Below are 12,430 nucleotides of genomic sequence, written 5' to 3' on the forward strand. Positions count from 1 at the left end.
AAAGTGCCATAAAGTGCCATAAACTCTAAATGTTTAAGTGCTGGCTGATTCATACTACCTCTCTGAAAGTTTTGCTTGGTTTTTGTTTTTTTAATAGGAAGATGGAACAGAAGATGGCTGGCTAATCTTCTCTCTCTGCCACTTCTTATCCATAGAAAGTTCTGCTAAGCTTAGATTTTGGAAATAATCTTCTAAAAATAAAATTTCCAAATTTCTCTTTTTGGAAAAGTTGTCCTGCTGCATTATGAAACAGTATAAATATTCTGCTGATTTGTGACAAATTTCAGCTCCATCTGGAAGGGAAGATCTGGGTTTTATTTTCATAAAAACCTCCAATGTTTGAAGCTTCTTGGAGAGTTTCACAATGGCCAGAATTATTTTTTCCCTACTTTCCTAGCTCCCAAATGGGATCAGAACCCAATTGTGTATCCAAGTTTTGGAAGAGCAGCACAAAGTCCCTTTAGGGATCCTTCAGAATACAAATTTTGACTAAAGTGGACCATCTTTTAAAGAACATCTCAGTTTTGGCAACTGTAGTGATGCTATGTGATCTGTGGCAATGCCCAATCCCTCATACATCTATGGGTTCAAAGTTTTAAGATTATTGATGTGCCAGGACAGCTGAATGGTAGGTTTAATTAATGGGGGCAAGAACTGGATTGTAGAAAAAACTTCCATTTCTGTTTGAATATACAGTAAGCCTGTGGGTTAGACAAAGTAGTACGGGCCAGAAAAATGAACTAAGGGTTTAAGCTGCTGAAAGTGATACTGTCAGCTGCCTTCCAGGAGATTATTGTGTCACCTGTCTGGGTGTTTAAGTTTCTTTATTAGCATTTTAATAAACGTGATATTAGCTTTGTAGCATGGCATCCATATTTCCTTTTAAAGTATAGAAAACCATGTTTTTCTTTTAAAGAAAGCCATTTCTTCTTTTGATAGGGAGAACTAGCCTTTCCAACAACTAAACAATAGGGAGCATATTCTAGAAGTCCTTGAATATTTGCAAGTATATTAACATATTGACTCAATTGGGAAATAAGGTGATATAGCCCATAAATTTGCCACTTGTGGAATATTATCTGGAATCAATGATTTCTGGATTCAATTTTCAAATGAAATGAATGTCTTTTATCGTTTGGTCACTTGCTTTCTATCACATATACTGAATGTGTGTATTATTTGTTTTCATAGTCTATTAAAAATCTTCTCACCCTTAAAAAATGCTTTATGCTTTGCCTGAATTACTAAAGTGATTCATATTTTCAAGTTTGCAAAAAATTCCCATTGCAAAGGGTAAAATTGTTTTCTCTCCCAAATTCAGGGAGTAGATCTTCACTCCATACAAACCTCATGCCTAAACTTCTAGGTAACAATTATATCTCATTCACATATCCCATTGGTGTCCAGCTGGCATACTCTTTCACAATAAGCAGTGAAGACCAGGGGGAAAAATGTAATGCATCCTTTGCCTATTATCTAGGCATATATAACATTGCTTATTTTTATTATTTAGAAATAAAGAAATCTTTTGAAATGCCTTTTCATTTACAGGAATCTCTTCTAATTATACTCCAAAGGTGTAGTATTTTTGTTATAAAAATCCAAAATAAATATGAAAAGTAAATTATGAAAACCATCTCCACGTACCACAATAAGAGCTAAAATAAGCACAATTATACTGCGGATATATGAATGCTGATACTCCTCAGAAGTTTTTTCAGGATTATTGATGAGCTCCAAAGCCACTTCCTCCTACAGAAAGAGGTACAGTCACACTTAGCAACCTCTTGTTAAGGTTTCCATTTGTATAAATGTGGGAAGAAAACATCATTATTTGTTCTGTTCAGAAAAGGGACTACAAGGAAGAAAGCTTTATTACCTCTTCTGACTCAGCTTTTTCACTCCTATCAATTTTGTGATCCCAGTGGTAACAGTAATCACATTTTTCTTAAATGTCTGAAGGCTTTAAAATTCTGAGGTTATTAAAGTGAGAAGAGAATCTTTTCCTTTATTCCAATTTTATTTCATGATGGTCTCTTGTAGCCAATCAGACTTGGCATTAAGATAATGCTTGAAATCAAAGTTTGAATTGGGATAATATTGTATTTCAGGGACAAATTCTGGATTAAAAAATGTTTTTAATCAGCAGCAACATACTAAATGATTAGTTTGCCATTTACTTTTGCCCGTTCCCCAATTCTGCAGTAAAAAAAAATCCATGGTGAAGTTAGGGGTGAAAGCTGTGGTGACACAGTGGTTAGAATTAAATATTGCAGGCTAACTCTGCTCACTGCCAGAAGTTTGATCCTGACAGGCTCAAGGTTGATTCAGCCTTCCATACATCTGAGGTCAGTAAAACAAGGACCCAAATTGGTGAAGGCAATTTACTGACTCTGTAAACTTCTTAGAGAGCGCTGTAAAGCACTATGAAGCGGTATATAAGTCTAAATGCTATTGCTATTTCAGTTCAGCTGCACTAATAAGAGCTACCAGTAGGATATTATGATTATATAGGACTAGCCAATGCAGCCTGGATTCTGACTCTATGGTATGTAAAAGTATATTAGCTACCTCTGTGAATTATCCTCAGAACCTAACAGAAGCAATCAAATAATTCAGCAATTATAAAACTATTATAATCTCTATTTCATAGGAGATGGAGACCTACGTTAAATTTCCTCAAGTATATGCTGCCCTCATCCCAACCAACAAGATTAGAAATCTCTTTTCCTAAGAGATTTTTGGGGTCATTTGCTCATTTCTGTGATTGGGGGTACATAACTGTGTGCAAAATACAGACATGAGACAACTGAGTTAAAATATGCAAAACATTTGCATACAAAGACAGAAATGGGAGACAAAGCAGTTGGGCTGCAAAAAAAATTCCCAGGCTAATGAAACAAAAAAAGGCAAATGCCTCCTATTTCTACGCCTTTTCCAGGAAATGCCAGAGACAGATCTTTCTATATGCAAATAAGTGCTCTGATTTCACTACTATCCTAATAGCCTCATAAATCAAGGATTGAATATGTGAAGCTATTTTATACAGTGATACACAATTGTCCCAAATAATAAAATACTCTCTTTCAGAGATCTGAGATTGTTTTATTTAGATGATAGGATACAGCTAAAAGCAAGTGTGAAAGTATATGTGACCCCCTGTCTCTTTTACTTCAATTAAAGGTAAAGGTTCCCCTCGCACATATGTGCTAGCCGTTCCTGACTCTAGGGGATGGTGCTCATCTCTGTTTCAAAGCTGAAGAGCCAGCACTGTCCGAAGATATCTCCGTGGTCATATGGCCTGTGTGACTAAACACCAAAGCCGCACGGAATGCTGTTACCTTCTCACCAAAGTTTGGTTCCTATTTTTTCTACTTACATTTTTACATGCTTTTGAACTGCTAGGTTGACAGAAGCTGGGACAAGTAACGGGAGCTCACTCTGTTACGTGGTGGTAGGGATTCGAACCGTCAACCTTTCTGATCAACAAGCTCAGCATCTTTGCCACTGAGCCCTTTGCGTCACTTCAATTACCAACATTCAAAACGGACCGAATCAGAGTTTAACTCACCACCACTTATTCTGTCCTGACCAACTCGGCCGGAAGTTTGATTTAAGAATTACAATGCCTATATAAAAATCCTAACTGTCACAGAAAAATCACAAAATAAGCTTCCTTAAGGAACCTTTATAAAAACCTGGAGATATATACAATAAAGAATAGTGCTAAATCAACAATTTATGAAATGAAAGACACAGGCCTTCCTAAACTGAGCTGACAAACAATCCAACAACTACCATTGTTATTCCTTGTTTCAAATCCTGGAATGACAATCTGAAGACAAGAGAAAATTTCTAGGAATCTCAACTGGAACTACTGTTCAACTGTAATGGAGCTTTTTTACTGATCTCTCCCTCAGTGCAAAATTGCTGAAGTTTCTACCAACATTTTCAAGTGATATTAGCATTAATATCAGGTGGCAGTCAGCAATATAGCATCTGCAACATACCAGATGGCACCCAGTGCAACCTGTCCACTAATAATAGGCAAATACAATAAGAGCTTTGTGATTTTGCATGGAATCTCTTTGAGCATTTGGAACATGTAAACATGGATTGTTTTAATTTAATTTCAGTTACTGGTGTTCAAAACATTGCATAAAAGGACTCTATTGGGAATTGGGGCCATTTGCCTAAAAAATTGATGATTATTGGTCTAAGATACAAGTAGAAGTGTTAACTCCGTATGTATGTATGTATGTATGTATGTATGTATGTATGTATGTATGTATGTATGTATGTATTTATTTATTTAATATGTCAGGTTAGACATCAGCACGTGTCTAGTAGCTGTTCTTGTACTAAAGCTATTAAAGAAGAGGTTTTTTTCTTGCCATCAGAGATATTAAGAATGTTCTTATGTATGAGAAAACTGGCCTTACCTCTTCTTCATCCCACTGGTACATATTCCAATGATTGACAATTTTAGCTCTGTGTCGCTTCCATACCTCCAAAAATACAGTGGCTGTACATTAAGGACAAATAAGATAAAGAGGGAGGGAGGGAAGGAGGGAGGGAGGGGGGAACAAGAAAGTAGGGAGGGTGAGACAGAGAGACAGCAAACATACCATTTTCAATCTCTTCCATGAATCCTCCAGTATTCTGCATAGAATGGGGCAATTCATTTTATAAAATTTATAGAAGGCATTTTAGAGCTACCACAACTGTTTATAAAAGCTATACCAAGATCTGTGCCTAATGCACAGAATTGATTGCAAGCAAGGTAACTTAGTATGCTTCTCCAAGTTCCATGGAGTGCATTTAAAACAAAACAGTAGCTATTACTTTCAAAAAGTATATTAGGATATATAAAGATAATGTTTCCTTTGAGTCAAGCCTGATGCCTACTGATATCTTTGGTCGTATGCCACAGGGAAGTGGCTTGCTATTCATATCCTCTGTCTTTAAAAGAATATATATATATATATATATATATATATATATATATATATATATATATATATATATATATATATATATATATATATATATATATATATATAAAAATCTATGTGACAGCCTTGGTATTTCCCAGTGGTCTCCTATCCAACTACTGCCCAGGTCCATTGAGATCAGCCAAAGTATGCAGAGGATATATATTTCTAAGGGAATATTAAGAATATAATGGAATATATACAATGATTTGTTTCCCATAAGATACTGCATATTTTCTTAGCATAATAAGAGATTAAAAATATTTTGGCAATGAAGAGGAGAAAGGATTGTCCTGTGGACAGAAAAGGGCTTATATTTAAACAGGATTTCTCATGAAACCAATCTTCCGCAAGCTTACCCCAGACAGTCATGAACATTGCAAACAGAACTGTCCCTTTATTGTCAACCACACGGGTGATCTAAAAGGTAAAAAGAAAAAAAGAGAAGAGGTAAATCACAGGAGTTCTTTGGAAAACAGTATGTGGCTTTTTTCCCCACAATGTTGCTTTTTGTCATTCTGCTTTCTTTGATCACATATGCCCCACTTCCCCTGTGAACATGGATGGGTGGGCCATTCAGCTGCGACATGGATCATAAAGACATCATAAATTCTTTTCTTATATTTAAGTGAAATATAACTGTAAGTGGTGTTCATTATTTCTATATAATTCCTGTAGCAGCGGAAAATGGATTCCTATTCATCTTCCCTATGGCACTTTTTTACATACATAGAATAGAATGAGCTGGAAGGGACCTTGGAGGTCTTCTTGTCCAGCCTCCTGCTCAAGCAGCTGAACCTATAGCATTTTATGAATATATGAATACAAATATAATGTCACTTTCTTAGTCTTATTTTTTTCAGATGCACCACCCCATGTTCCTTCAGCTTCTCCCTTTAGGGTATCTCCTCAAATCCCTTCTAGCCACTGCTTCACAGTGCTGCCTCATGTTCAGCTTGTGGTCAATGTCCACACCTAAGTCTCTCTCCAATATAGCATTTCAAAGCCACATATTCTCTATCTTAAGATGCGTGCCCCACATTTCTCCTCTCTAAATATAAATCCTTACAATTCTCCCTTTTATACCTAGGATATCTTGATTTCTCAGACCAATTTTCCAAACTGTCCTGTTTAGACTGAAATCTCATTCTCTTATTCTGAGTGTTAGCTTGACCTTCCAATTTTCTCTCATCCCCAATTATGCTAAGCAGCCAATCAATGCCTTTAGCTAGGTCGTTAAATTAAAATGGTGAGTAATACTGGTCCCAACATAACTGGCTATGTTTCCCCAATTTAATGTAAAGTCCATAATTTTTATTGTGTGAGTGTGTTAGCTAGCCAGTTGTGGATCCCCTGTGCTGTCATGGCATCTAAATTACTCCTTAACAGCCTGGCAGTGAGAATGTAATGTGGAAACTTGTCAAAACTTTTCCTGAAACTGAGGTTGATTACATACCTAGCAGTCACATTATCCACTAAAGGAAAATCTCTTATGATCTATTTTGGACAAAGTAATGCTGATTTCTAGCAATCGTGTCATTATTTTGGAGATATTTTTGAAGGAGCATTTGAGGGTCAAGCAAAAGACTATACATTGAACTCATCAAAACACTCATGGAACTATATGGTATCAAATTAAGCAACTACCCCCTTTATAAGTGTCTGTTTATTTATTTATTTATTTATTTATTTATTCTTTTATTTATTTTTCAAATTTATATAGTGCCCATCTGACAAATCAAATGACTCTTGATTTGACAAGGGAAACTGAACTCTTAGTTTAGCCATAAAATATTTAGAAGGCCAAAGTCTGATGGTCAGGTGGGAAAAGATGCCGAGAGGCAAGCCAAACTTTTGGAAAACAAAGGAAGTAACCCCACCCTCTATATTCATGGAAGTATGATGCTTTGTTCTTTCAAAATCCCATTGCCTTTTTTTAGTACTGCCCCATTATCTGATAGTTGTTCTCTGAGAGCCTCATTCATCTCAGTATTGAAGTTAAACCCTAAGGCTGATACCACTGGAACCATATATATATTTCTCTCCCTTTTTGCAAGAAGACCACATTTGATCTTCTCAGGCCCTCTGCCTCTTTCCTAGATCTCCTTGCAAGCAGATCAAAAGATACTTTTCTGCAGCCTCCACTGAGAAAGCATACCTACCTGTGGATATTCTGTTTCTTGGGCAGTAGAAGTACTAGAATCATAAGCGAACCACAAGACCTAAGTGAGATATTTTATGTTCTTACCTTGGCATATGTGCAAGTTTCTGATAAAATCCAAAATGGACACTTCTGGTCACAGAGTGGACACATGATGGTAGTGTTGGCCTCACAGATTTCTTTACTAAATCAGAGAGATAAACAAAATTGGACATTTACTGGTTTATTATCCCTACATTTCAATAACAGGGCACAGCCAGAACAGGTTGATATTGGTTGTCCTTGACTGCAATGCTCATCTATTCCATCCCTGCAAAATTTCATAGATGGCGATCAATTGCTTTGCATGTTACATTTTTTGGAGACACAATATGTCAATATTATAGCACGAGTAATAAGTTATCATTCCTGGTCAGTTTGGATAAGTACCATTTAAGCATATTTATTGGCTTCCCTTAAGGAATTCCTTCTCCCAAAGTAGTTCTGGGCTCACAATATGTTAAAAATATAAGTCACTCATGCTATTATTAGAAACCATCTAAAACACAAAAACGTCAGAAAATGTAAAGATGGTTGTAAAAGAATATTTGGGGGGAAATACTATAATTATAAAGACAAAAAAAATCAAAGTGTTATTACAATCAAAGCATGAAGAACTGCAATGATTTGTTGATCTTTAAGCAATAATGTGGTATGAAACAATCCTAAGGAGAAAAATGTGGGTTGTTAGGTAAGTCACCTGCAAAAATTCCTGCAATTATTAGATTGTAGCACTCTTCAGAGTGCAAAGGGCATATGATGTCATCTCTATGGATGCATGGATGATATCACACATATACACACAAATGTGATTTTGAGGTCAATTTTTTTATCCTTTTGTGCCCTTGTTGCATAAATATCATGATGGCAATATCCCACATTCCTTATCAAGCACAAAAGGGAAAAAGTTCTCCAGAACTAGAATACTTTGAGAATGGGTCTAACTGTTGGCTTTCCTTAAGAACAATGATTGCCTACATTATACTATCAAGATCCATAATTTCACATCAGGTAAGATCTGGCCAACCTGACACTTAGGAAAAGACTCTCTCAAGCCAAACTAAATTCCTGGTGACTTCATAAACAGTTACATGTAGTTTTTTGGGTTGTTTTGCAATAATAAGAAATGAATTCACCATCTTCTTCTGGAATATTTTTCAGCTTCCTAGGTCAGCCTACAGTTTTGGGAGTCTCCTAATCTCTCCTGAGATTGTGGATTTGGGGGTTTCATGAGCTGTAATCCATAATCATCACAATTATGACAAATCACAGCTTGAACCATCTTGCTTTGCATGTAATGAATCTATTTCATATATTAGTTTCACCTTTTAAGTTGCATTACTGAAATAAATGAACTTTTGCACGATATTCTAATTTTTTGAGTTTCACCTGTATTATCCAGGTCTTGTCTTGCTTCGCTTTTTGAGACAATGTATTTTTCTTTAGAATCACAGGTATTCCCTGACTCAGTCAACAAATGTGTACTGGTCAGAGGAAGTGGTTTTGTCACCAACCTCATGAGCCAGCCTAGAAGCTCAGAAGAAATTCCAGAGCACTTTCCCATAACTGTTCATGATTAAATGTCTAAGGCTTCCAGGGGAAAAAGCGGTTCAGTCTTTGCTCAACCAGAAAAGTCCTGCATGTTTTCTATTGGAAAAAAAAATGTTGAAAAACACAATTACAAAATCAAACTATACAGTATGACCAGTGGTGGGATTCAAAAAAATTTACTACCGATTCTGTGGGTGTGACTTGGTGGTAGTGGCATGGCTTGATGGGGGGACAGGAGAAGGATACTATAAAATCTCCATTCCCTCGCCACTCCAGGGGAAGGTTACTGCAAAATCCCCATTTCCTCCTGATCAGCTGGAACTTGGGAGGCAGAGAATAGATGGGGGAGAGGCCAGTCAGAGGTGGTATTTACCGGTTCTCCAAACTACTCAAAATTTCCTCTACTGGTTTTCCAGAACTGGTCAGAACCTGCTGAATACCACCTTTGAGTATGGCATTCTACAAAAGCAAAAAGGATATCACATCCAACTGAACAACTGAGTAGCAATCGAAACTCTGATGGCTGGCAGAAACATTATGTATGACATAATAAAGATTTACAGGCAAGATAGTCCTTGTTATTTGACGCTGGATCCTTCAACACCCAGACTACACAAAGACTTTTTTTCCCTTGGAAACCTTTTGTATCATCCATAGAAGCTAGAATTATTGATGTGCCAGGAAAAAACTAGCAACTACCAGATACAGTAGTTTCTTTATTTGATTAGTTGAATTTTCCCTTTTCAAAATTGCTGCAGGATTGCAGGCAATATTCAAAGTATTGGACTTGACTTTCTGTAGGTTCATCCAGAGTGGAAAGGCATTAGTTGACTCCAGGATGTTGTTTTATTGGATAAATATTAAAGGTAAGGTAAAAGTTCCCTCACACATATGTGCTAGTTGTTTTCGACTCTAGAGGGCAGTGCTCACTTCCGTTTCAAAGCCGAAGAGCCAGCGCTGTCTGAAGACGTCTCCGTGGTCATGTGGCCGGCATGACTAAACACTGAAGAGGCATGGAACATTGTTACCTTCCTACCACGGCGATCCCTATTTTTCTACTTGCATTTTTACATGCTTTCGAACAGCTAGGTTGGCAGAAGCTGGAACAAGTAACAGGAGCTCACTCCATTATGTGGCACTAGGGATTCAAACCGTCAAACTGCCAACTTTTCTGATTGACAAGCTCAGCATCTTATCCACTGTGCCACCACATCCCACTGGATAAATATGAGGAAATAATTAATCTAATATTTATATCATTTGCTTCTTTGCTTAGATCACCTCATATAATATTGCTTCTTAAAGTGCACGCTATTAATAACTCTTCTCTTTCATCTGCTCCTCATATTGGTTATGGGACTTTCGTTTGTTCCAGATTTCCATGGCACACTTCAATGGGTCCACATAGAGCAAAAAAAAAAAAGCCCTGACAAATGATTCTGCCTCTTTCCAAACTGCTTGTATCTACACAGGAAGGCAACAACTGGAAAAGATTCCTCCGGGATTAGCCATGTACTGGCTTCTCCTTCCCAGTGTTACGCTTGAATTGGTTCCAGTCCATAACAAAAAAAAAAAGGTTGTAAGAGGGCTGAGGAATAAGGACCAAGTAACTATGCAATCGGAGGGCTGAGAAATATTTGGTTTTGTTTCAACAGTTGCCTGCTCTTGACTAGGGAGGTCCAATGTGGGTGCATGACTGATTTTATAGATTGGAGGGTCCACCAATCCATTAGAGGAAAGAGGAAGTGGGGGGGGAGAATAAATATAAAGAGAAGAAAGCTGTGGCCTGCTCAAAATCATTGCTCCCTTCTCCAGCCTCAGATGCCTATTAACTGGAGGAAGCAATGACAAAGGACCAAGAGAGTGGTTTCCCTTTCTAAACATTCAAAGGTGGCCTCATTCTTCCTCCTCCTCATCGTCCTGCCATATTTTCACCAGCAAAAAGAGCAACTCACCTGATCTGACTGGAACTGAAGCTGATGGAGCCATAGATGAAAAGAATAATACCTGGCACAGCAGCTATTAACAGGACGCATGTATACCAGCCCAGCCAAGCATAATAAAGAGCAATTTTCTCCCCAAAATATATTCTGAAAAGGAAAGAGTATAGCTTGAAAGAATTGTCCAAACAACATTGCTTGCCTCTAGTTCTGGATCTGAAAGAACTTCCACTAAATCAGTGGTTCTCAACCTGTGGGTCGGGACCCCTTTAGGGGTCAAACGACCCTTTCACAGGGGTCACCTAAGACCATCAGAAAACATATTTTCGATGGTGTTAGGAACCAAGACACCAATTTTATGGTTGGGGGTCACCACAACATGAGGAACTGTATTAAAGGGTCACAGGATTGGGAAGGTTGAGAACCACTGCACTAAATTAAGACGTTTCCAAGCCAATACCTTATTTTACAAAAGCGGTCAATGAACGCTAGTCCCAGAGACACAAAAGAGAGTAGCAGATTGCACTGAACATTGTGAAACCCAATGATTCGGTTTCCAAGTACTGGATTATTAACGTATGTTCAAAAATTGAGCGGCACAGACAAGAGCTGTAGGAGGGTTTAATCTTCAGATCATATCAGTGAAATATCAAAGAACCATCTCTTCTTCAAGAGAAGCAGATTGTTAACTGAAGCACATGACATTTCAGTTTGTGACAGCATGATCTCAATTTAGAAACAAAAAAGGAATACAATTTAAATCTTATTTAAATGTTCCTTTCTTTTAGATAAGGAAATAGAACACAAAGAGCTATTTAAATTAATGTGATGATGTTTTTATTACAGTAATTTCACATTTCAAAGCATCCTCATCAATGTTTCGAAATCCTCTGTCCCTTACCTGATTTTACTGATTGGTTGCCTATTGAAGACTTGTCTCCACTGAGCCCAATTCATTTTCAGAAATCCACCCAGCTCTTCTCTCTAGATAAAATAATGCAATTAAACATGTTAAAACTGAAATTATATATTCTGTAAACAATTTTACAGCCCTGAGTAATCAGCACCTACAAAATGCTGAATAGATATACACTGACACAATTGTCAAGCAAAGCATTTCTTCTACCGATTAATGCATTGTAAATACATTTTCTGACTTTTATTTTAGCCTCTTCTAATTAAACACAAGTAAAGCTTCCCTTACCATCACCACCGCTATCCCTAATACTAGAGCAACTTGTAATGGTTTATCTCTCAGGATCCAGGAATCAAGACAAAAGATTCAACTCCATTCTTCAATCTAAGCTCACTGTTTAATTTAACATCTGCATTCATCAGCTTTAGATTGGCCTTCAGACTTCCTCACCTCATGTAAAGGAAATGCAGTTTCAAACACTTTCTTCTTTATCAGGTCACGAAGCTTCTCTAGTAGCAGAAGAGAAACAAGATCAAGATCTTTCCCTCCTAAAAGTAAAGTTCTGCCAGGATATTTCTTTCAAATAGAGTCTACACCCATGATGGCGAACCTATGGCACACGTGCCTGAGGTGGCACACAGAGCCCTTTCTGTGGGCACGCACGTCTTCGCCCCAGCTGAGCCAGCTGATTGTCAGGTTTCTGGTGCTCTGGCATGCACACCTTCCAGTTTGGGCCCTCTGTGCCAGGGGTGGATTCCTGCCAGTTCTAACCTCTTCTATAGAAGACGTTCCACAAATCTACAGTGCCATTTAGAACCGGTTTCAGTTC

The 12,430-nt window shown here is 37.5% G+C and overlaps 1 protein-coding gene across 1 annotated transcript in view; it reads right to left on the reverse strand.

Moving 5' to 3' along the window:
- The window catches only part of ANO9 (anoctamin 9), a 63,539-nt gene that overhangs the window by 19,362 nt on the left and 31,747 nt on the right, over nucleotides 1–12,430 (reverse strand). The window contains exons 6-12 of the mRNA XM_032212698.1: nucleotides 12,052–12,110; nucleotides 11,587–11,669; nucleotides 10,701–10,835; nucleotides 7,243–7,339; nucleotides 5,354–5,414; nucleotides 4,443–4,525; nucleotides 1,648–1,752 (exon numbers count right to left, since the gene is read on the reverse strand). Of these exons, the coding sequence (XP_032068589.1) occupies nucleotides 1,648–1,752; nucleotides 4,443–4,525; nucleotides 5,354–5,414; nucleotides 7,243–7,339; nucleotides 10,701–10,835; nucleotides 11,587–11,669; nucleotides 12,052–12,110 (623 nt within the window). The remainder of the gene's footprint in view (nucleotides 1–1,647; nucleotides 1,753–4,442; nucleotides 4,526–5,353; nucleotides 5,415–7,242; nucleotides 7,340–10,700; nucleotides 10,836–11,586; nucleotides 11,670–12,051; nucleotides 12,111–12,430) is intronic.

Source organism: Thamnophis elegans, chromosome 1, assembly GCF_009769535.1.
Source record: "Thamnophis elegans isolate rThaEle1 chromosome 1, rThaEle1.pri, whole genome shotgun sequence".
Lineage (NCBI taxonomy): Eukaryota > Metazoa > Chordata > Lepidosauria > Squamata > Colubridae > Thamnophis > Thamnophis elegans.